This window comes from Leuresthes tenuis, unplaced genomic scaffold (genome assembly GCF_036924035.1).
Source record: "Leuresthes tenuis unplaced genomic scaffold, fLeuTen1.0.hap1 SCAF_8, whole genome shotgun sequence".
In the NCBI taxonomy this organism is placed as follows: domain Eukaryota; kingdom Metazoa; phylum Chordata; class Actinopteri; order Atheriniformes; family Atherinopsidae; genus Leuresthes; species Leuresthes tenuis.
The window spans coordinates 9,570,943-9,595,566 of NW_027325362.1; the positions used below are offsets into that span (position 1 = coordinate 9,570,943).

At 43.9% G+C, this 24,624-nt stretch overlaps 2 protein-coding genes across 3 annotated transcripts in view; one reads left to right on the forward strand and one right to left on the reverse strand.

Annotated features, from left to right (window-relative positions):
* Positions 1–1,034: 1,034 nt before the first annotated feature.
* Positions 1,035–22,715, reverse strand: map3k21 (mitogen-activated protein kinase kinase kinase 21). Of its 2 annotated transcripts, none has more exons than XM_072390754.1 (10): positions 20,949–22,715; positions 9,233–9,413; positions 8,985–9,133; positions 8,404–8,579; positions 6,531–6,771; positions 6,019–6,141; positions 4,774–4,924; positions 4,523–4,617; positions 3,593–4,423; positions 1,035–3,513 (listed from the first exon to the last, which is right to left on the reverse strand). In XM_072390754.1, the coding sequence occupies exons 1-10, from the start codon at positions 21,739–21,741 to the stop codon at positions 3,158–3,160; spliced, it is 3,096 nt and encodes a 1,031-aa protein (XP_072246855.1). In that variant the 5' UTR covers positions 21,742–22,715; the 3' UTR covers positions 1,035–3,157. The 2 variants fall into 2 exon arrangements, with proteins under 2 accessions (XP_072246855.1, XP_072246856.1); XM_072390755.1 differs by lacking the exon at positions 20,949–22,715 and adding an exon at positions 9,673–9,830.
* Positions 22,716–23,054: 339 nt separating this feature from the next.
* Positions 23,055–24,624, forward strand: part of pcnx2 (pecanex 2) — a 32,495-nt gene continuing 30,925 nt past the window's right edge. The window contains exon 1 of the mRNA XM_072390756.1: positions 23,055–23,620. Within this exon, the coding sequence (XP_072246857.1) occupies positions 23,468–23,620 (153 nt within the window). The 5' untranslated portion in view covers positions 23,055–23,467. The remainder of the gene's footprint in view (positions 23,621–24,624) is intronic.

The following is a 24,624-nucleotide window of genomic DNA, read 5'->3' on the forward strand; positions in this document are numbered from 1 at the left end:
TTCCACTGGTGACTTTGTGTGTGTGTGTGTGTGTGTGTGTGTGTGTGTGTGTGTGTGTGTGCTGGATTATCGTCCTTTTGAGAAATCAACCTCCTGCTGAATGTCAACATTTACACAGATGGCCTCAAATTATTTGACTTGACACAATCCCGGGTGCTGAATCGGTGTCTGCGTGTCGCCCAGACACTGAGGCGGTGAAGCAACCTTTCCACCTCTATGGAAAACTGCCTTTTACATCAAACAACTCCTTAACATGTCCGTCCTCATGAGCAGTTTTCCTCTGCTCTTGAACAGAAAAGCCTTTTTCACAGGTACGTCTTTCATGAAGGCATTTTCTGAAGGTCTTCAGAGGTGGACCCGACACACAGCACAGCCGCCAGGTCAGGTAGAAGTAGGCAGGTTGTTATCTTTTTAAAAAAAAAGGAATATTTTCACCACTATGTAAAACAGCTCATCCAGAACGCAGTTCTAACCAGGACTAGGAGATCTGAACACATCACACCAGTTTTAAAATCTTTACACTGGCTTCCAGTCAGTCACAGAATAGATTTTAAAAGCCTGCTGACTCCCAGAACGGTTTAGGCCCAAAATACATCTGTGATATGTTCAGAGAATATAAACCCAGCAGAGCTCTTAGATCCAAGGACTCAGATCAGCTGGTTTAGTCCAGAGTCCAGACTAAACATGGAGAAGCTGTTATGCTGCAAACAAGTGGAACAAACTGCCAGTGAAGATTAAACTGTCACCAAATGTAGACATTTTTAAATCCAGGTTAAAAACATTTCTTTTCTCATGTGTCTATGCATGAAATCTGCACGGTATATTTGAACTTATTTAGACTGTTTCTTGTTTTTATTCATTTTATTTCTTTCTCCTTATATTCTTTTACATATTTTGAATGCTTTTTCCGCTCCCGCTGCAATGCTTTTATTTTATGTAAAGCACTTTGAATAGTTTTGTACAGAAATGCTTTACAAATAAAGTTGACTTGACTTTGACTCATTCTGCCTCGATGACAAAAGACGCAACAATAATCTTGATTTAGACCTTTATTCAAAATGTTGTTTTTAAGCTTGATACTCTTGATCAATCAGGCATGAAATAACCAATACTGTAAGGATGAGGAACACCGTTCACTGAAACGGATGTTCTCAGGGATAAATCTGACACAGTCAGTGTGACACAAGTGTTCGGTGACTTTAAAGAATGTTCGCAGGAAGTCTCGTCATTTGATCCGGTACCGAGTCTTTCAGCAGCACCGCTGAGCAACGGAGTCGTTTTCTTTCTCTTCAATAGCAGCAGGTTTGTTTAGTGGTTTTGGTCCTGAAGACAGACGAGCCTCAGTGCTGGTTCACTTGAACTTGGTCCCACATCCAGAGGCCTGACTGTTCTGCACTGGTGACTGCTTTCATAAATAGTATCGCTGCAGTGGAATGTTTGTTTGGATCTGTGGGGGGGGGGTACAGGACCAGTGCTTCCTTAATTCTCAGCAGACAGTCTGGTAGAAGCACCTTTGACAGCTTTAGGATTGATAAGGCCTTTACAGTGTATGACCTGGTTTGAAAGTAAGATACAGAGCAAGGGACACTTCACATTGTACGTTATCAGAAAATGCCTCAGTAGTCTGCACATCAGGAATATTTCTACTATCTGGGAATTCACAAGTTTCAGTAAATCAATCATTGAGCTCTTTTAAATGGACTTAAGACAGCGTTGAAAAGCTGGGGGCACGTAAATGCCTTCACCTTAACTTTTAAAGAAAGACTCGAGAGTGACTGTAGAACTGTATCCTGAACATAATCAGCTCAGTCGGGCCTCCATGCTGTCGCGTTCAGAGAAGTCTAACATCAAGATGCGGAGCCCTGTGACGATCCTGATGAAATATTCAAATGGCTGGTATTTCAACTTCCTGAACTTGATGAGTATTAGGCCAGACGGGGAAATCTTTTGCTTCATTCTGCATAAAATTACCCAAATGAAAACAAAACCAAGTTTATAACCAGTTAAATGTAACAACTTGTATATATATTGAACTAAAAATCTGCATTGTTGAGCAACTGAACATAAAAAAGACAGAATTTACAGTACATGCATTGTGTAATTTTGTGTTTTTGCAGTTCTAAACACCATTTAAAAAAAGAAAAACAGACACGTGTGGGCTGTGTAGAAGTCCTAGAAAATAATGCTGCCATCAGAGGGATCATATTATAGATTCATTCATTTGGAGCAAAGGTTTTCCCTGATGCGAACACCCATGCTTGAAATGCTCCCACTCTGCTGCAGTGTGGCGAGAACTGGAAGAATTACCCCAAAACTTCTCTATAAATACGAAAAATCCATCCCAGCACTTCCGGTGTTTTTCTACCCGCATCTCTAAAATCTTCAGGGCATTCTGGGTGGAAACATACACGCGTCCCTACTACGTTCCATTATGTAACCTGTCCCTTGAACATATACCGTACTGCAGCATTGCTGACTCTTAAAACAGTCATAAAACAGCAGATATACAATACAAAACAACTGCCAGCATTAGGCTGAAAGTGGATAAAAAGAAATATTTACAAACAAGGCATAGTGTTTTTTTTGTCTTCTTTTTTTTCTGGAACATTTTAAGGGTACATGCATGCATGATTTTTAAGTCAAAAAAACAAAATCTAAGCGTGATCAAACAGCTTTCAAACTGACATGGAATGTATGTCCTGCTGGTTGCTACGGTAATGTCAAGTCTCTTCATATTAAATTACCTATAAAAATATATATATAAATAAAAAGGTGAGGGTACTGTGTTGCGAGAGCTGCAGCAGCGGTCAACGTTGAGCTGCACTGACAGAACGAGAACGGATCGGGGGGCCGGAGGAAACAAAGGTGCCAGTCGAGAACGGAAGAGCTGCTGATCCAGCTCTGGAATGTTCCGCTCAGGTTTTCCGAGCGCTCTGCGTGTGTGTGTGTGTGTGTTTAGGGATGAGACATGGCAGTGTGTAAGGCTGTTACTCAGACTGAGACGGGGGTGCAGATTCTAGAAGCGCGTGTGACTTTGTTCTAGAACTTTGACAAAGCTCGGTTCTACACAGAAGCCGGGCGAAGGCAGGCTGGGGCTGCACCCTCCAGGACCTCTACAGATTGTATGTGCTGAGCGATAACCGTGGCACATCACCCCTTATGAGAGGAACTCTTTCTCCAGCTCGAACACGGAGGGCCGTGCCGGGGAGCTCTGGATGCGGCACAGCGGCACAGTGCAGTCTCGCTTCTGACCCTCTGTGTCCATGTCGAGCAGCGAGCAACCCACCTCTGAGGACAGCACCATGCTCAAGTTTTGCGCCGTTTTCTCCCCAGAGTAGTGGCCCAAGGAGTAGCTCTTGTTGCGGCCTCGCAGCAGAGCCCATGTGTGGGGTTTGGCTCGGAACGACACCGGCCGCGGTCGTGGGACGGCCTCTCTAATCGGAGGCTTTTCCTCCCTCTCTTTCTCCTGCTTCTTCTGTGTAGCAGGAGGCGGCAGAGTGGTTGGGCCATTGGCTGCAAGCAAAGAGAACAGTTAGGTAAGAAATTTGAACCCACATCCTTACTTCCCTTCCTCGCGCTTGCTGTTACTCACTGTTGTGGTTGGTGGAGTACTTCTTTCGGCGCAGACGTGTTCCTGTGTTGTGGTTGCTCTGCTCTGGTGGCTGGCTTTGGGATTGCACTGCTGTGTGTGTTTTAGCTGCAGTCTTGTTACTCGGACTGTCTGTCGACCCTGCTTTGCCGGGTCTGGGTGGCTCTGTGTGGTGATTGACGGCGACCTGCTCAACCTTTCCAGAACCGGGCTCCGACACCTCCGCCTCAGACTGTAAGAGGCACTTGGTGGAGTTGCATTCCATGATGGCCGACATGGAGACGAGATTGACAGGCTGGGTGGGGGTGTGGTTTGAAGACGCCTCGTCCTTGCGGGAGCGACCGCCTGGTGGTGAGGTGCTGCGGCGGAACCGGGTGGCGCGCTGAAAGAGACCCTCCTTCTTCTTCTTCTCTTTCTCCTCTTTAGGAGGCTCGGAATCCTCTCCAGGGGCAGAGTTTTTGAGAGCCTCCCTGATGTCATAACCGAGCACAACAGAAGCCAGCAGCGAACCGCAGCCATACAGCACCGAGTCGGTCTTGCGGCGAGCTGATGTTCTTTTCAGGCTGTTGGTGGGGGTGAGCTGTGGGGTGGTGGAGGTGGATGAAGTGGACGTGGTGGTGCAGGGGTCATCAGTCGTCTCTTGTGGGCCATTCAGACTTGCTGCGCCAAGCCCAGCTTCTCCCAGCCCGTTGTTTCCTCCGGGGCTCTGAGGCTGCTGCTCGTCCCTCCACAGAGGTAGATCGATGTACACCTGGTTGGGGAACTTGAGCTGCTTTGGTTTGGAGCTGCTGTCAGGACATTCCTGGGAGTGTGCCTCATCTTTACCTGCCCCGGCTGAAAACGCAGAGGTGGAAATCACAAGATATTCTATCAAATTCCAAGATTTTCAAAATGTAAACCCAAATGTCAAATTGTCACAGATTTTCAGCTCACCTTGTTCAACAAACAGGGCAGCGAGGGGCACAGACTTCTGGGACTTCAGCAGGCTGGTGGACCAGGGGTTACTGCCGTCTGACAGAGGACGCACTCTGAAAACACCACACAAGTACAGCTGAAACTAGGCAGCACGCTGTCTGTTTAAAGCGGACAGAAACAGCTTTGTTGAGCTTTGTCAGGGCTTCTTTCTATCATTCACTTAACTGTTTAATGAATTAATTGTTGTGCATTGTTTGTGTAGACCTCACCTCTCAGCAGCGGCGGGCCTTTCTTTGCTCTGTACTGAACTGGGGCCCCAGGTTCTTCCTTTCTTTTTGATTCCCTTCTTCACGTCATCAAACTCCTCTGGCCTGAAGAGGGTGCTGCGGCCCCACGTACGGTTGCTCTCGTCTTGAGTAACTGTAAACACAGCGATCCCAAAATGACTAACAGCCGCAGCAGGCTGTGGTTGCAGAGCCTTCAAAGTAGATGTGTGTGGTTTTTAACTCCCAGTAGAAAGTTCAGTGATACTTTAGGATCTTCCAAACTGGACAGATAGAGGTCTTTAATTAAATGACAAACTTTAACTGTGGAAGATTAAGACAGATACTGTTGTCATACCCTAAAATCTCACTATCCACTAATTCACTTTATAGAAATGCTTTTTACAGCGGTCGGTTAGTTATTGGAAAGCTATGAGCGAGAGCAGAATCCACTAGATAAGTCACAGCAACGAAGGCCACATTAGTGGCTGTGTCATCATCACTTCTTTAAGAAAAGTCCCTGTAGTGACATTCCGACAGGCAGCAAACACTGTTGTCCTGTTCTAAAACACAACTCATGAAAATCTGCCCAGTCTGAGAGTACAAGCCCCGCTGAAGGTAATACTTCATAACAAACAGTCATTAGTAGACACATTTTCTTTCCTCTGACATAATCTGAAGTGAAAAACACGGGCCATGAAACTAAAGAGGGAGACCACACACACCTTATCCTGCAGCTCAAAACATCCAAGTGAAAAGCAAACTATAAAGACAAGAAAGAAGCATCTTTGTCTTCTATGAAGCCCACCTCCTATGATGCAGTTAAACCCCAAATAACCAGCAGAACCTGCGTCTCGTAGAGCAACTACACTGTAATGTGTCTGGCTAGCTTTTGTCTTTAAAGATGCCATCAAATCCTCTCTGTTGGCAGTGATACAGTCAATCTGAGCAACAGTGTGCATGCCCTATCTAAATATCTTTATCTACCATAAATGCACATGAGGAATCTGCTCCAGTTATTACAAGGGCGTTGGTGCGTGACTAACATCTTTATTAAACTGTTCAAACAAAGGGCTGAGTGGCTGTGGCTTTTGTCCTCACAGCTCTAGGCATCAGTAAGTTGATGTGATTTCTTCATTGCTGAGTTCTGAGTCATTTCATTTTCAAATAAGCAGATTTGCTTATGTGCCTGAAACAATTAGACGTCACATGAGAGAGAACGTGAGGATGAGGAAAACAAACTGAACTTACGCTGAATGGCTCGCAGCCGGGGGATGAGTGTGGGGCTGCTGGGAGGGGAGGAGCTGGTGCTATGAAGGCTCCGCCTCTTGTCCATGGAAGGCGACGCCTGCACGGTGATCTTGTGTTGGAAGTCTGCGATGTACAACGTGAACATAGGGACAGGTGCAATATAGTTACTGCAATCTCAGAGGAATTACAGAGCGAGTACATGAGTATACTTCGATGTTGGACCTCTGTACATACTGATGATCTGAGTGTGTCGGCTTTCCATGAAATCTCATAAAGACTCTAGTGGACAGATGATTAGGGTGCTGGCTTAATTTCTTGTTTTCTCTCCATGTTCAAGACAAAGCTAAATCCACTAAGTCCAATGTACAAGGGACACGAAGTAGCCAACATAACTGCCACTTAAAACTGCCAATGCAGCGTGCCACCGAGACACGAAGCGGATAGCACACATAAATCTCCTGAACTTTTTACATGTTAAAGTCAAGTCAAAACATCCAGGTTTGTCTGCTTACCTGAGGGCAGGCTGATGCGGTTTCCATCCTTCAGTTTAAGGCGAGAGCGTTTGAATTTGCCTTTCCTCTTCTTTACGTTGGGCTTGTCTTTGTTGAGCTGGAAAATGAGGATGTTGAGCTCCCTCTCCAACACGTTGATCTCACGCTCGGCCAGCTGCTGCTCCCGACGCTTCAGCAGCTCCTCCTGAGACTTCTGCTGCAGGGCGGCACGCGTCAGCTCCTCTTCCCTGGAACGTAGCTCCTGCAGGAGCCAAGCAGATGCATTAGGGCTAAACAGGATGACTGTTCTCTCCATTTTACAGTAACAGGGATGAGGGAAGAGTTGGGGTTTTACACAAGGACCATCATGTCTCATCTTGAACTGAACACTGACATTGGCCAAGCAGAGAGTCCTATTTCAGATCAAAGAAACTCAGAATTGCACACCATAACCTTAAGATACCCTCCATAAACTGAAACTTTTCCTCTTAAAGGGGACTTTGACATTCAAGTCAACTTACAGGTATGCTGAATGCTGTATGAACGCATGTTGTGGCTCTGAGAAATTGAGTCACTAAAATCAGGATGAGTTGGGGCAGGAATTCACAAATCTGAGGGCTTAGAGGTGCAAAGGAGGGAACTTGCAACGAGTGGCTCAAAGTTCCATTCACAAACATAACACACACCAATCACTGACCTAACAGTTTACAGCTGAGCTGGATTTAAGGTAATCCAGGTTTAATGAATTTAAAAAAAAAAAGAAAAAAGGAATCGGAAAGTACAACTAAATATTAGATTTTTTTTACAGGAGTTCACTGACTGGCCGGAGTATTAAAGAAATACAGATATTTATATCTCCATTTCACTTTTAGAAGATAAAAATGGGGGTAATATATGTGGAGAGAGCACTACGCATCCAGAAATGAACCCTCTCTGTCCACGACTGCCCTTCAGTCATGTGTCTGTTTCACATTAGCTTGCAGTTATGGGTTTGCGTTTTTCTCTAGGGACCGAACAGGAGCACAATCCCGTTAAAAACAAAGACGAGGATTATTATAACTCAAACAAGTTGGTTAGAAGAGATTACCGCCTGTTGTTTAAGGCTGTGTTACTACGCTGCACAGTCTGGTCTCCTCCCACAGCTTACCCTTTCTTCACTGCCTCCATTTTCTGTTTAATTGCTCTCAGCTCAGTAATAATAATCCTTACTGGATGACTTCAATAAAGCAGCTCTACAGTCAAATCCCTTCAGCCACCCACCTAGACACAGATTACTGGGGGATGTTTACAGGAAATCTGCTGATGCAGGAGCTAATTCTGCGAGTAATCTGGTGAAATTTATGATGGGAAAATGCCCAATAACAATCACTCTTATAAGGTATGACGAAGCATGAAAACAAACAAAGCGTTTAAGTCATTAATATGGCAAAATGGACTGAAAAATACTAAAAAGATGGCTTACCTAAATGAGAAAACGATATTTATCTACTTTACATAAAACGACACAGATTAATTGACTAAAACAGCATGTGTCGTTCAGCTCAGTATTCACTGACTGAATCTGCTGTTTCTATAAACAATAATTAACCCCCACGTTAGACTTGCATACAGGAAGCAGATCAACGTCTTAACAAAGGGGAAGTACGCTAAAGCACCTCAGCATTATTGACTCATTTAGATAAACACCCAATTAGCTTATCCACTGAAAGTAACCATTTAGTCCATAAAAGCTGCCAGGATCAATGCATCATGGTTTGATTTGATGACATTAGTTCACGTTTCATCATTAAAAGATGAGAGAATAGTACACAAATGATCAATGGTACTTTAGCTATAAAGAACATCAGATATCTAACTTCATGACACAATTTGAGAAGCTCCACACACGGAGTACCTTCTCTTTGGTCCTGAGCTCGTCAAACATCTCCTGGATCTCTACACGCCAGTCGTCCTGCATGCTGTGGAAGGAGTCCTGCGGCATGGTGGCCATCACCGCCTCCTCGATGGCTGACAGCTGCTCCAGGATGCAGGAGAAGGAGGGACGCACATGGGGGTCCTGGTCCCAGCACTCTACAGCACAGTGCACAGATTGACTGGTAAACAAACACAGCACAGCTGGCTCCATGTTAATCACCAATACCACAAGAAGCTAAAAGCTATGTTACAGTTTGTCTGATAACTTCAGTGCAGTGACCCTGTTCTTCTGCAAAACACACACAAAAACACGAGTAAAATTCTCAAGTAAAGATGAAATGGATTTAAAGCCAAAGATCTCTGGGTATGTGTGTAGAGTTCCATCCAGATGCAACAGTTAACGAAACAAATGTAAAAGAACCAGGTGTAGTGGTTTGTTGTTATTTAGGTGGGAGTGTCCTTTTAAATGGGTATTTAAGGGCTTAACCTTTCTATGCTTTAAATAAACTGAGAATGTCTAAAATGTTGTTCACAACGACCAAAGACTTTGGTCACATTTACCTTCCATGAGTTTGGCAAAAGGCTCGGGGCAGGTGGAAGGGATTGGCAGAGTTAACTTATTGACTGCTACGCCGTAAGCAACAGCCAGGCCGTCGATCCCTCGATATGGCACCTCCCCCGTTAACAGCTCCCACAGCAGGACGCCGTAACTGGTGGAACGGAGACCAAAGTCAACAAAGCACCGTCTGCCAGATGATGATGAGATACTTTAGTCATGGGGTCTGTATATAGTGTGACATATAACATACCCCCAAACGTCACTGCCTTTGGAGAAGAGAGACGACTTGATGACCTCTGGGGCCATCCAGGAGTAGGTGCCCGCTGCGGACATTTTCGTGGTTTTGTGCCACTCCCTCGCCAAGCCGAAGTCAGTGATCTTCAAGGTCTTCCTTCCAATGTCGTCATTCTCAATTTTTTCAAGTAATAAAACTGGAAGAAAAGACAACAGGCCAATAGTTAGAGCTACATGGAGGAGAAAGACGTCAGGAAAGAAAAAGTGGAAATACAGGATTGGGATGAAAGGCACAGATGTGACGAGGTAGAAGAGAGGCTGATACAAAGAGTGGGGGACAGGGGAAAGGACGACTGTGCAGTTGAGGAGATGATAGTTGATATTCCAAAGGGCCAACAGTGGTATACAGGTCATTTATTACTGTAGTAACAGAAGACTGACAGCACCACAAAGCACCTGTCCTCCAGTCCAAAAACTGTTTAACACATCAAAGACAGAAGGAATCTTTCGAACCCGCTGGTAACACTAAACCTGGCCTGAGAGCGCCGCCACAGTGAAGCCACAGCCTACTGACGTACGGAGTCAAGACCATCAACGCCAACCAGGTGCTGGAAAAAGAAAATGACTAACAAACACGCACTGAACATACGATTTAATTCAAGAGCTGTAACAGGATCCGTTTTAGTTTACAACTCTGGATCTAATTTTAAACTGTTCAGGTGAGAAAAAAACAGTGTTCTTCCTATTTTTTACGTCTTGATCTGTCATTTACCTGTTGTGGCGTGTCACCTGTACAACGTGTGCTCGTACGTGCAATTCCAACTAGTAACGACACACTTGCCACACTCTGAATCCAATGCAAGAAAATTAAAATACAAAAATGGAACCTGGTCTGGTAGTTTTCTACATATGTTAACGGTAATTTCTCAGTGCATGAAGCTCAGACTCAAATGCACGAAACAATCCTTGAGGTGCCTTAAACTTTAAACTGAAACACAGCTTTTTAGTCAAGAAATATCAACATCCTTACGTCGAACTGCACTGGATACGAGAAACAAACGTGACTTCATTCAAATGTTTCAGACTGCACGACAAATATCGGCCCAGGCTGGATGTTCTGTGTGTTTGTGACGAGACAAAGCGTCCGTTTGGAGTATAAACATCTGAAGAGGTGTAAAATGAAGGAGACGGGGACCATTTGCTCTTTTAGAAAAAAAGAAAATACCAGTTGGATACGTAGTAAAAAGGTTAGAACATGTAAACAAAAGCAACACTGTGTGTAAGAAAGCAAAAAGGCAAAATGACAAGACCGACAACATATCAAGCGACTCAGCGAGCACATTGAAAACACAGAAAACTATTCAAGCTTTTTGAAGGTTAGCAACAACTTTCTTACTCCCATTATTCGACACACCAACATCCTCGTTATCTCACTGATAACAGCATGCAGCTTCTTCAATGAAGTGAGCATCAGCGACCAAAACAGATTCTTTGATCCTTTCGGTGTCATTTTACACATTTGTTTTTGCTGCTGCCAAGATTTCCTCATGTTACAAACTGTCCCGTTTCACCATTTACACACAGACGTATCACTGCAGGTCAAGCTGTGTTGACTCTGCACACCAAACACAGCAGCGAAGCTAAAACTTCAGTCTAAATGCCCCTTAAGGCGCAGATGTGTCAAATTTACAAGTAGAGTTGTAGAGGAAACAACTTGGTTTATTGTTATCGAACACAATTCGTGGTAATATTCCCATGGGAAAAGGCTTCATTTAGAAATGTGGAGTGAACTCAAGGGATCTAAGTTTCTTGACAGACTGTATCACAATGAATGAACACCAAGCTATTAACAGCTTTTAACACAAGCTTTGGGATGCTTGTGGCAAATATTCAGCTGTACTTTGTGTGTGGATTTCACAGTCGTCCACGAACAGGCACATATATTACACCTAAATAAATCTCTTCTTATAGCCATCTGAAGGTTTTTACCAACAGTAAATGTCCTGATTGCCAATCCTACATATTTACCAATTAGGAAGATGTTTGTCGAACCAGAAGCTGGTCTGTTGACAGATGTAGGAGGGTAACAACGGAAGATCGCAGCTGACCTGAACAACTGATGATATGCCCGCAAATATGCTTCATGTCCTTGAGCCAAATGCAAAAAAAGTGAAACAAACAAGTGCAGAATGTCACATTTCAATAGCACAGATATGCCACTCAGCTTCATTTTGCAATTCAGCAGCAATTTTTCTCCAACCTGCTTTTCTGTGTACTTCGGAAACAGGCTGATATCAAATGAAGACGCTGCATATTCTCAAATAAAAAAACAGGATTCAATTCTTATAACGGAGCCGGGCAGAAAGGAGAAAGGATGGGATAAAAAACTAAAATACCTATGTCTATGCCACTTTTATCTCATCAGGAAATAAACATGCTGTTTTAAACATGTTGCTGAACTACATTAGCATTTGTCAAAGCTGCTGTTTGATTCTTATTCTAATAGTCTCCTTTGCTGAGGAACCTTCCTAACTGTGTGTAAGTGTGGTTGAATTCTCACTGTCCTCACCTCAGTCCTGAAGAATTGTTGCCTTCCATCTTTACTTAACCCTGACATTTTCCATCCAGGTCAAGACTTAAAAAGACCATTCGACCACACCTCTGATGGTGGAGGTCCTCAAAGGAATGAATGGATTTCCGATTGACTCGTATACAAAAACGCAGGTGGTTGGAAACAAGGAGAAAGTGTTTGTGTGCAAAGTTCCAGATTTCGTTTGAGGCATTTAAATTCTGTGATATCAGTGAGTGATGTACTAGTGTCATCAATGACATATGAAGAAATAGCTGCAGCATGGCTGTGAGTTGATACGCTTATTCATGTCATGTGCACAGCACAGTCATGTGCTAATCGCTGCTCGTTGAATGCAGCGCTCCAGCTGCGGTAAAAACAACGGCGATCTGGAGATCTGACACTTCAGATCAGTAACACAAGCTAAAAATGGATGTCTCAACCATTACTCAGTACATATAGCGTATATAATGACAAGTTAGTCACTGTTCTCATCCCGCAATTGAGGATGGATCAATGATGAAGAAAAGCACGAGGCTTACATCTGAATCCCTGCTCATGTCTCAGGGATAACTACGAGGTTGTTATGAAAAAATAGATGCTCGAAGAAGCTGGTAAAGCTGTCCAGCTGTCTAAGTAACCAACATTTGGAACCTCCTGATTCGCCATGAATGGCTTCTCAATGGTACCAACGCAACTTGACAAGTTCCCAACTTAAACTCCAACTGTAAACCTGTCGACACAGGTGACACGTAAATAACCACATCCTGCTTTTATAAAGCAGTGTAGACAAAAACTAGCTCAAGTCACGGTTACAGGGGTGACACTTCAGATTTATCTCGGTATCCACAAGCATTCTTGTTAGTCTGGAAATAAATCATTGAGCATTTTAAGCATAGTGAGACTCCTGTGGGTCTTCATTAATAAAAGGGGTGTTGGTACTATTACAAGCCTCAGGCACAGAGGGGATCCTCTACCCAGGCTGCAACAATAGGAATTCCATTACAAACAGGTTTCACTGGACCAATGATATACTTCAACTTCCTGTTGTCAAGTCTTCTCTCAGTGATTCCATAGATTCCTCCCAGCAGACACTGTGGGCTTATAATGACTTAAGATGGGTTAGTTACACAACCTTGAGGAACAGTGGTTTTGGGATAAACTTGTCTGTGTTGATTGGCCTATAGAATATCATGCCAAATACTTTCTTTGTAGCTCCACGTTACTTCAGTGTCAGCCCTCTAGAAATGTCTCATAAAAGACCTAGCTCCTGTCTACATGACTCCATGCTGACGTTATGCCACAAGAAGCAACTTTAAACACCTTCCAGCCATTTTGTTCGGCTAATGGAGTCTACGAGCAGTCAAGCTAACAACACAACAGTACACTAGTAAACCAGGAATTCTTTGTAATATGACTAGTAAAGACTTACATGTGAGCAACTTGTGTTTATGTCTAAGCTTATCCATCAAAATGTTTGATTGATCAAGCTCTGGATTTTAAGTAAGAATGAACTGCTAAAGAAATTAAAAATTCAAACAATCATGACTGGAGCTGTTATTTTCTGGAAGGACTATTACTGCTGAGGAACTTTATAATGTGCTATATGAGTTTATATCGTGTTCAAGCCACTCTGACAATCAACATCTAAACAGATGCTCAAAATAGGTTAGAGAAACCTTGAAAGAATAAAATCATGACACAAAAGGTAAGTTTCAAAAGACCTTTTTTGTAAATGTAAACGATGGATATCTACAACTAACTGAATACAGAGCAGTTCTCAGAAACAAACAGCACTATTAAGGACATTCCACCGTCCAATAAACTCAGAGCACGTCTTAAAAAGGCATATCTTACTTTCTCATCCCCAGAAAGTGCCTCAAGTTTAAGCACCAAATATCACACAAATCACTGTCAGATTAAAAAAAAACACGGCATATTAATGGATTCACAGTTTCTTATAAGCATAAATGACCATTCTAACAAGGTACCATGCTAAAAGGAAAAGACAATGTACCTTGGAACTGACTCTCCAAACAGTATTTATCCTTCATTGTGTTTTGACAACAGTGGCGAGCGCCGTCTACCATGTCCAAGACCAAAGCATATGACACGCATCATTTTCATCATAACCAAACTGCTCCAATGATCCATCTCGCCCTGCGGATGGCCTCTTTATAATCTCCCAAGAGACCTTTATGTACACCCTTGAGTGTGGGTATAAGGGAACAGAGCCAGTTATCACTGTAAACACATCAGATGTGCATTGTACTAATGTCATGGACTTTTCCATTGATGTGCTGATTTTAACCATGCAGAATAACAATAATCTACCTGGTCAACAATACATTAGACAAGGAGCAGCAATAAACGGGAAATAAAACTGAGGCGACCGTTCATTCATGCATTTTTGCCGGTTTCCACAACACAGGAACTCTTAATCCTTCAATCGCATGTTAATAGCTTATTTCAGAAGAGTGGGCAGGACCATGAAGCTTCTTAAATGGGATTCATGGTTTCCATGTTGAGGCGAGCAAACCGTTTAGGACTCTGCAAACCCAAACAGCTGTGTAGTGGCTTCCAGTGGACATGGGCATTGTAATCTGTGCACATTTTTGGGGGGTAGATGTCAAGGACTCAACGGCAAATTTTCTCCTAAAAACAAGCGTTGTTCTTCAACTATTATTCATCTCGTATATTGTTTTTCTGAGTAGAGATCAATCAAGGTGAATGTGTAGTATAAATATCCGGGCTGCTATGTCACACAGGCCTTGTGGTCAACCAACACGAGCATAAATTTCCTATTTAGCCTGAAAATTGATGGTTACCGTGTTGAAATGTTACACCTCTGAGATTATTTCTAAAAAAAACCACACAAACGATCTGAGCGAATGCTTGAACTGTGGCCGTTGAGTCTTCAGTGTGGTCTAAGGCCTGTTTGAGGAAGTGATTGAACCCAGGTCTTGCCACTCATTTAAGAACTGAACACTCACACATTGTTGCATACTTGTAAAAACAGCTCCAATTTAGAGCAAAAAGACAAAAACTGTCCATCTTTACCCTACACTAGGGTAGTTTCTTGACAAGTTAAGCCAATTTGTCTTTTGAACTCCCCATCTTTTAATTCAAAGGCACAAAAATATTGTTGAAGTTGAGCTCAGAAATCGTTGGAGGGATATCAAATGTAAATATCTAATGAAGCTCCTACTAAAATAGACCAAGTACTTGTGTCAACTCTTAAAAAAAAAAGTCTCGTTATAGCTTCAATCATAATTTTATCTATATAAGAGAATTTGATTTTTATAGTTACTTTTATACCAACTTATCACATCTAAAAATAAGTCATAATTTAGACTTTGTGCACTTCTTTTTTCCCCAGTCTACATTTTCTCACTCTTTTGAATAGAAAAAGTTTTGTAGAGGACAACAGCTCAGCGCAATTGGAGATGGATATGCCTCCAAGGCAGACCCCACCCTCAGTCCAACCCCCATTTAATTCCCCTTTCTAACAGTGGATCTTGAGGCAGAAACATCTTTCATGGTGGGACAGTGGGGAGATCAGAAACAAAGCTGCTGTCTTTAAAGCAGGTCCCACGCTTCTTCCCATTGCCCCCCCACCCCAAACATGACTGCATCCAATGATACCAAACAGCCTCAATAACCCTCAACATTTTCAGTATTATTCCAAAGATATAAAGAAGCCTCAATGTGCAGAGTTTGGATACGTCCATACGTACAGTATTTCCAACATATAATGGAAGCATTGAATGCACAGACACGTAGAACAAGGACATACAAAACTATAAGATGGTTTGAAAGCTCTTTTGGTGTTTTTGGAGCTTATTTATGCTCCAACTTTAGAGTAGGAGCTTTCCCAACAAGAGGGCAACCATCTGTGATGTACCTGAACGGTTAAGGAACAGATGCAAGGGCACGGTAATTGACTGAACATTTGAATGCGACACCAGAATCTGCCAGGGCAAATTGGCCAATTTAAACAACAGCTCCTAACCTTAGCTTCTAAAAACTTAAAACACAGGGGAGTCCCAGCGATTTTGACAGCGACGCCCAGAAAGCTGACATGAAACAGAGAAATAATGAGTTTCACTTGTCTACCAACCAACCGGTTTGCCATTACATCAACTCAGTGTTCCCATCTGCAGCGCAAACGCAGAGGCAAAAGCTCACGCTGTCCTTTTCCAGCCCCCATAACGCTGAGAGACATCTTATAGATGTTTGCTCCAAATCTGCCTTTCAACTATTCTATTCATGCGCAACAATGTGTCAAACTGTGTTTCTCAAGATGCTAATAAATTCATCCAACTTTTTGGTTTACCGGCACACGACGAAATAAATCCATACTTTGAGATAGTCATAGCTGCTGTATAAATTCTGATCAGAGCTTTTTAACTTGACACGACGCGGAAGAGAAGGCTTCCCATAGTAAGAAGAAACGAGGCTGCTTCACACACATTCAGAATGGTCCGTCTCTCCTGGTGGAAATGAGAGTGCCCCCAGGCATTCTGGTTGATGGGAAAAGGATCAGGGCTAATAGTCGGCTAAATCCATCTATCATGGTCACAACTCTCTGGGCCACTTGCTCTTTGTCTGCCCTCTTCCTCTTTTGGTTTAGGTCTATAGAAGCTTGAATTAACCCGTAGCTTGGCTAATTAAAAGATATCAAATGTTTAAGGTGTGCAGTTGGTGCCTTCTGCTGTATAAGCATCCATCATTGTAGTAGTGAGCTACGGACAGGAATGCAGAGGATTGGTTGATTTGGAAGGCAGCTCTTCTCAGCTGTGGGCCCTTTTCCTTTTCACCCAGCCCTGCAACAATAGGTGCAGTCAGGGAGAGGTCATAAAAAACACAGTGAAAGCATCTCAACTCCTCCTCTCTCCCCTCTGCCCATTCTCTTGTCAGAGAAAAGACAGGCAGTAACTGTCTGTGTGTCACCAGGGGTAATTGTGGGAAGCCAGAGAAAGTTGCCCTGCAACACCTAGTCAAGCTGTGGTAACTTTACCTTTTAAAATCTACTTATTCCAGAAAAAAACTAATTAAGACCAATGAAAAATTAGAGGCCCAAAGAATTATCAAGCTCGGTTTTCCTCTCCTGTTGTGAGTTTTATTAAGATCAAGTCATTAAAAACAGAGATCCTTCTGCTATGCTGTTCCTACAGAGGATGGCAGTGTAGATAAAGTATATTCACACCCAGCTGTGCAGCAAGATACTTATATTCTTTAGGAGCAAAGACATGGCTGATCCCCTTTTGTGTACATGCAAATAACCCTAAATATAGCAGGGATATATCCCATTCATTAGGCAGATGTTTAGGCTCACAGCAACACATTGTAATCTGTTGTCTCCCACTATCACAACAACTGTCTACTAATTATTTGATGAGCCACTTTAGTTATGACTGGAAAAAGTCACCCTTGTATTTATGTGTGAGTTTAAAGTGAGGGAAATAACAGCTGACTTTTAATCTGCATAAACACTTTGACCGGTTTACTTTAAATAAGAGTTCAAAACAAAGCCTCAGTATCAACGTGTGCACTCCGATTACAACCTTTCTATATATGCGCGACTTCTCGTGTACCAACAAAAACAGAAAAACCTTCCTGTCCTCACAGCTGTCGGGAAAAATTGGTGTTCAGTGAGAAAACAGCGAGAGGGGGAGCAGCGTCACGAAGCCCAACAATAGCTTCAGACTGATGGGAGACTCCTGTTGCATGTGCTCTGAACAGGACTCATCGGTTTCAGTGGCGTTCAAGCACACATTCCAGGCATACTATCGCTCACACAAAGATGCAAAACTCCAAAGCTGATGTAGGTTATGTGTGCTGGCTCGGGGCCAGCTTTCAGTGTGGCTTCTTGCACTTGCTGCTGCTCTGTGGTGTCTGTGCCAACTCCAAGAAACCGATTTAAATCAAAGTTGTGTCATGAGATAGAGGGGAAGGACAATGAGTGGATGTAGCAAATAACAAAACACAAAGTAATAAATCCCAAGTAGATAAAAATGAGTAATACATATATAATAAGTCCTTGGTATGACCTCGCCATGTGCAGAGATTCAAAAATATAAAAGCCATTTTATTGTTTTTAAAGAATATTCATGCAATCACTACAAGTACATACAAATTCCGACCGTGCCGTGAGAAATCTACCTGACACGCAGCTTTGCAAATACAGCTGCAAAGCGGTTTCAGAGCAACATTGTACATGTTTAAGCTTGTAACTGTGTCACCACGACATTATTAGTGCGCCACATATCAGCGAGCATGCAGTCGGACGTTTGCGGGCATTTCTTTTTAGTTGGTTTTGATCTATTCAACAGGTTGACGTCACGAGCATTATTAGCTTCAAAATTGTCGGCAAAGAAGTAGACATGAAAAATAATAAGCTGCAAGTGGGAGCAGAATGGAACAAGGAGAGGAAGGAGAAAAATAACAAAGTAAGAAGGGAAACCCCCTCAGTTTGTGGCAATAAAAGAGTACCGCTGCTCTCTGGGAGATTAAATATGAACGGAACAAAACAAAACGAGGGCTTTGAGACCCTCCGAGTCCTAGCCATTCTTTTGGCCACAGTAGCCTAGCAACCGCTGCTTGACCAGTCCATTGTGTAAACGTATGTTAAGCTTTTATCCCTCATTAGCAACATTCCTCCCTGCAGGCTGGGATTTTACAGATTAGGTTGAAAAACACAAAAGAGATTGGGCAAATCTTGCTGACTTCCAACATATTACTTTACAGGCTAATCATTGATCAAATAGCTGAATGTTTGTCTGTGTGGAGCATGTGTACATTGCGAGCTGATAATTGATAGGCAGAGTAGTTCAGTAAAGTTGATCTGTATACATGTACCTGGCTATGTCTCGGTTAACACTGACACGAAACAACTTGATAAAGACATACAGGCAAAACACGAGATGTTTTTCTCATTAAGCACTAAAAAAAAATAACAGATCGCTGATCAGCAACCACTAATTACAGTGTGTCCATCTCCTCTCACACCCCTGTAGTTAATTCTCACTCCTATCTTTAAATTGGCTGACACATAAATAATGCTGAGGCAAGTGGACAACTGGTCCACGGATGCAACAACTTCTCTAAGCTGCATCATTCTAGTGGGTTTTTTTTTTTTTCAAACTTGGAAAACAACCCAACACACCACAGGGTGCCATTTGAGTGTTTGTGTGTTAGAGAGAGTCTTTTGTGAACTCACTGCCCTGGTTCTAAGCAAACACTTAGAGCTTCTTTCACTGTCCTTATTCAGATATGTATGTTGACCACACATGTTCAGACCTCTGACTCTGACACAACCCTCTACGTGCAACTACTAACGGCATTGTTGATAAAGTTAAGCTTCTGTTTTTGTCTCGTTTTGTGGGAGCAACCTCAGCATTAAGCCAGTTCTTGAATGAATTCATACGAATGCATCGTTCCTACACTGTTCTCTATTCACAGACAGGTTCTGGTTTCCAGGTTTCACGGCAGCTGCAATGAGCACATCGTGAGCAGTCTCTTGTCATTTTAAATTCGCACTCTTTACTTAAAACTTGTGCTTACTCTGGGTCACAGTGAGCTGGCAAGACAAACACAGACTTGTGTTAGCAGCACTGTGCCTGTTCGGGGGAGTCTGTTTGTGTATGTTCACCAAACATCCGATTAGCTGAAACAGTCTAACAGTAGTTAAATCCTTTCTCTCCATCTGCCCCATAATTTGCCACTAATCTTCATCTTAAATAAGACTAATCGCAGGGTTGTCCGCTTCCACACCATTTAAAACGGTTAATTAAAGGGGTCATGATAGTTTGTAGAGTTTAAAACTTTGTTACTTGAGAATATTGACAACATCTTACTTTTTGAAATGACTGTGCTGACTGAGACCTTTACTACGGATGCAGATTAGGTTTATGGTTAAAATTGTTGTGATAATCAGTGCATTTAAACCTGCCTGCACACGTTTCCAGGACCTGGTGCTCCTGGTTAAGTGTATTTTGTGTACATTTCACAAGTTTAGCCTCTACATTTACACCGACTCTCACAGCTGGAGATAAACAGGCATCATTACACCAGAGTTGCTCCCCACATGGCTCCAGGCTGATAAGGGTCTCTAATCACAAAAGGGAGAGATAGTGTTTGGAGTCATATTACACACATAAACACACCTGAGTTGCAGTGTGTAGCCTGTGTCGGTGGGTATGTGACTCAGACCCTTTTTTCTCATCGAGTCCTGTCCATTCATTATTCAGTCCTGGGAAACTAAAGTTTGCTGGCCTGTTGTCAATTACCAGAACTGGCACAGTAGGCTTACTGCTCTGAACCAAGTTGAGCCTGTGGTGTTACAGAGACTCTCAGAGTGTGCCTTACAAATGCTATACATTCTAATTAATTTTTCTCAACAGTAATGCTTATAGTTATAATAAAACTACAGCGCTCTTCTCCTCTGAGTAGACCATCATTCTTGCTTTCAGTAATGTTACCTCTGTGTCACTTCTTTTTGTCCTGTGAACATTGGCTGCGGCTGTTTAAGCACGTGACCTGATGGTGTGTACAGAGTGTGTCAGGTGATGTGTTTGGTAAATCAGCGGCTTTATTTGAACAACATTTCAGCTTTAGATGGAGAGGAGGGTGAGAAGGTGTGTGTGTGGGGGGGGCAGCCCAGCTGAGCAAACTCTTCACTTTATTTCACATCCTCTTGATGGCATCCCCCCACCACTTCATACACTGTGGACTTATTGCACCATTTTGAATCCATTCCAAGTAAAGGGCAGAAACGTGGTGAAACCTACATGGATTATGGGATTTCAGCAACCCCAGTTGATGCTGTAATAACAGTGCTGGGTTGTCATAATTCACAAAGAGCTAGAGATTTATTTTTAAACAAGGCTCTGTGTCACTAATGACACATTGAACAGTCACATGTGACAAGTTGCTACATGTGGAGTTGCCAAAAGATACTAAGAGACTGTCAGTGGTTAAGGAAAGTTAAAATAACTGCTTGAGACAAACACAATCCCCTAAAAAGACCAAAATATATGTACAAGTTACAAACAAGTGTAGTGCATGTGTAACAGGTGCATGGGCTCCCAGTGATGCCCGAGGACTTCCAATGTGTCCGTCTTAAGCACACATACAAATACATAATCCAATCTTTGCTTACTGTTGCTAGACTTCAGGTCACGATGGATAATTGGTACCACGGCCTCCTCGTGTAGATACTGCATCCCGCGTGCAATCTGCACGGCCCAGTTGACCAGGATGTGTGGAGGGATGCGCCTTCCGGTCAGCACCCGGTTCAGTGTCCCGCCTCGAGCGTATTCCATGACCAGGCACAGGTTGGGCTCCTCTAAGCATACCCCTTCCAGTTTAATAATATTGAAGTGCTGCAGCATAGAAAAGAGCTTCGCTTCCTGTTTAACACTGCCGGCGGTGGCCGTTATGTCCTCATCTGGGTCATGCCGAGCCGCTTTCACTGCCACCTCTTGATCTTTCCATGTGCCCCGGTAAACTTTGCCAAATCCACCCACGCCTATGATCTCCTCTAATACCAGTTCGCTGAACGGGATCTGGACGGGCGAGCTTGGTACTTGCTCTGGTACCCCAACCGACCCGCCAGCTGCGGGGAGACGGTAAATAGCGGGCTGGTAAGTAACATAGTTGGAGGGGAAAATCCCGACCCGGTGGTTGATTTTGCCTGTCCACCATCCTTCATCCCCAGAGATCGCAGCGTCCTTGGACAGGACCTCCACCACGTCCCCTCGTCTGAGGCTGAGTTCGTCCTCGCCGCTTGCCTCGTAGTCATAAGCGGCGGTCCACAGGGATCGAGTCGGGCAGAGCGGGGCAGAGTGAGCCCACGCCCGAACTGTCGGGGACTCTGTCCAGGCATGCTCCCCGGTCCCACCGCCGCCCGGCCGCCCTTCACCGTTTGGGAAAGCGGCCTGCGAGACATCCATTTCTCGGTGGCCGTAGCGGCACCATAGGGTGCAGAGCTATTAGGACAAAATTAAAACTTTAAAACAGTAAAATGTAACTTTCAAAAGTCCCCATGCTGTCACATTTGCGAGGCTATCCGACGAGAAGAGAGGGGATTTCCCTGCGCAGCACACGACAGAGTCAAACTGTGTCCAAAGTCCTGTGGAAGATACTGAGTGTCTACAACCCTCTATCCACGTCGCCACTCCGGTAAAAGTGAGGGTCAATGAGTAGCTAGCGAGGTTGCTGGTGGCTAAAGTTAGCCAACTTACGGTTCAGTAGATGCCACACTTTATGGGCTGACGGTTAATTAGCGACACGAAGCTTGAAATGATCTGTCCATGGCTCAAATAATCTTGGCAACGACATAATAATCATCTCAAAACAGTTACTGCTTCTGCTTGAGGCTAATGTTAACCAGCTAAAGTTAGCTCTTTACCGATGGAGCTAAGTTACCAAGTTTCCGCAGGTGCCGCAAGAGGTGCACCTGCACCGTCCACTCCGGCCAAATACACGGAGCCCCTGAGCTGCTGGTTTCCTCTTCAAAGTCGCTAGTAAATTGCATGTAGCCAACGTCCGGCGAAATGTAAAGTTTGCTTGGATGTTTGTGGACCTTTAACGGGAATTCCCAAAGCATTCCACACTTTTGGCTATCGGGTTAGCTTAGCATCGGTCAGTCCGTTGACTGGTACAGCATTTGGAAAAGTTGCTTTTCTCCTCTTTAAGACCGCTTACTCCAAAGTTTATTTCTCCTCCGGGGGCGCGATGAACAGCAAGCGGCTGATGACTTAGAAAGCGCACAAAACATCCTGGAATCCAGTGCTACAATACGGGGGTCAAAACTCGGGGGAAAAAAAACCCTCCGTAAACTTTAATCAAAACAAGCCCCCCCCCGCCACCGTTGTCGCCAAGAGGAGTCGGTCTCAGCAGTGGCTGGACCGAGGATCTGAGGACGCTGTTGCTGCTCTCAGAACTGGCTGTGGTGCACTCTGATTGGTGGGCTGCGACACACGTGACCGTTGAAGCAGTCGGGGGGAGGAGGGAGGAGCCACTGTAGGAATGTGTGAGGAGAGCACGCTTTTATGGAAATTATGGGAATAGTGTACCATATAAGGACTCACACGCACTCACGATGCAACACAATAATCGAATATGATAATGGCTTTATGTATACTGAATGAATCCTTCATTTGTTCGCACACAGTACCTTTAAGTACATTGGGCCCAATTATAAATTCTGTGTACAAGCACAGGCGTGAATGTGTTTGTGTGCCTGATTTTCCGTTTCTGTGAACCACTTCGCTGTGCACAGATATCGAACAGTGAAGGAGGGACTCGCATGATAGAAAAGGATGGATAGGCAGGCATGGAGGAGGAGTGAGAAGGGAGGGGGCGGTCAGAGCTGCGCATCTGTACAAGCGGAGGAGAGGGAGAAAGGAAGGAGAGAGACGAACAGGTCAGGATGAGGACCGCGGCAGCAGCAACGCACAAATCGACACTGGGATGGGAAAAGCCAAACGAGGCTCCGAGGGAAACCGACGAAGCATGAAAGACAGGGCTCGGGAGACGTGCTGTATCGCTCCAATATGGAGGCATAGCGACAGTGGCATGCGTTAAAGAGAGATCATCTCATTGTAGCCTAGCAGCATCATCATCATCATCATCCGTCCGTTCAACCTGAACGGAGAGGAGGAGAGAGGAAGGGAGATGGGCTCCCAGGTCGTGCAGACCCTGCGACAGGGAGTCTGGGCATCTCTGACCGGGGGCTGGTTCCACGACCCGGACCAGAACAAATTCAACAACTCATGCCACCTCTATCTGTGGATATTTCTCCTGATGTTGCCCCTGTCTCTCCATCTGGTGAGTTTTCACTGGGGGAACATGACGTTCAAGGCCGCGAAGGTGGTGTGAGGTGTACAGTAGGTAACATTTGTATTCATGCAGTCGTTTACTCTACATCGGATGAACAACCAAAGGTTGCTCAGCAAGAATCTGACAGTATTCTGATGTGGCTGCTGCTGTGAGATATACTAGGCTAGAAGACAGGGGTACTGTCGCAGTATTTTTTCCCGCATGCAGCGGGGAACGCATGGCTGCTCCTGGATGTGTCAGTGGTGGAGCCAGAAAGCGTGAAATTGTGGTTAAATGCGTTCATGTCATGGGCTTTGAGATGGGTGCAACACAGGCTGCATCACTCCCAGTGACAATCTGCAACCTGAAGCAGTTTTGTATGAACACTTCTTGACTTCACCTCTCTGGGCAACTTCAATTGAATCATATAGTTCTATTTAAGAGAGTCCTCTTTTCACACAGAAGGAAGGTTGCATGAATGTGGAGCTGCTGCCAAAGGTTAGATAGATAAAGCAGATGTGACAATGTGTGTTGTTTGCAGTGTGAGTTCATATAACCCCCAAATATGCCATTGGTGAATAAAAGTTATTGAGTCAGAATAACAGTTTCTAATGTGAGTGACACTTCTGACATTTGAAGTGTTTTGCCACTATATGAAACGAAAACATCTTATAATTTCCCTGGAAAACGCAATAAGCTCTAGTAGACAGATGTCTCTCTAAAACTCACTTCCAGCACAAGCTGGATGGTTAAAGAAGGTTGAGGAGTGGTCAAACGATAGCAGAGATGCTCTTAGGTTGTAAATTTAGGCCATAAATGTGCTCCTGCAGACGTCTAAAACTGCCAGAACTCTCCTCAGAAAAGTGTGACTCATGTAACAGCATGCTGCAGATGCTTTGTCTGTAATCCTCCTGTTCTTTGCTCTGAGCAATCCCTCCCTTTGGGATCGGTTAACTTCAATAATCCACCAATACATCAAATCAGATCTTGTGGCTCATCTGGTTCACTGAGCT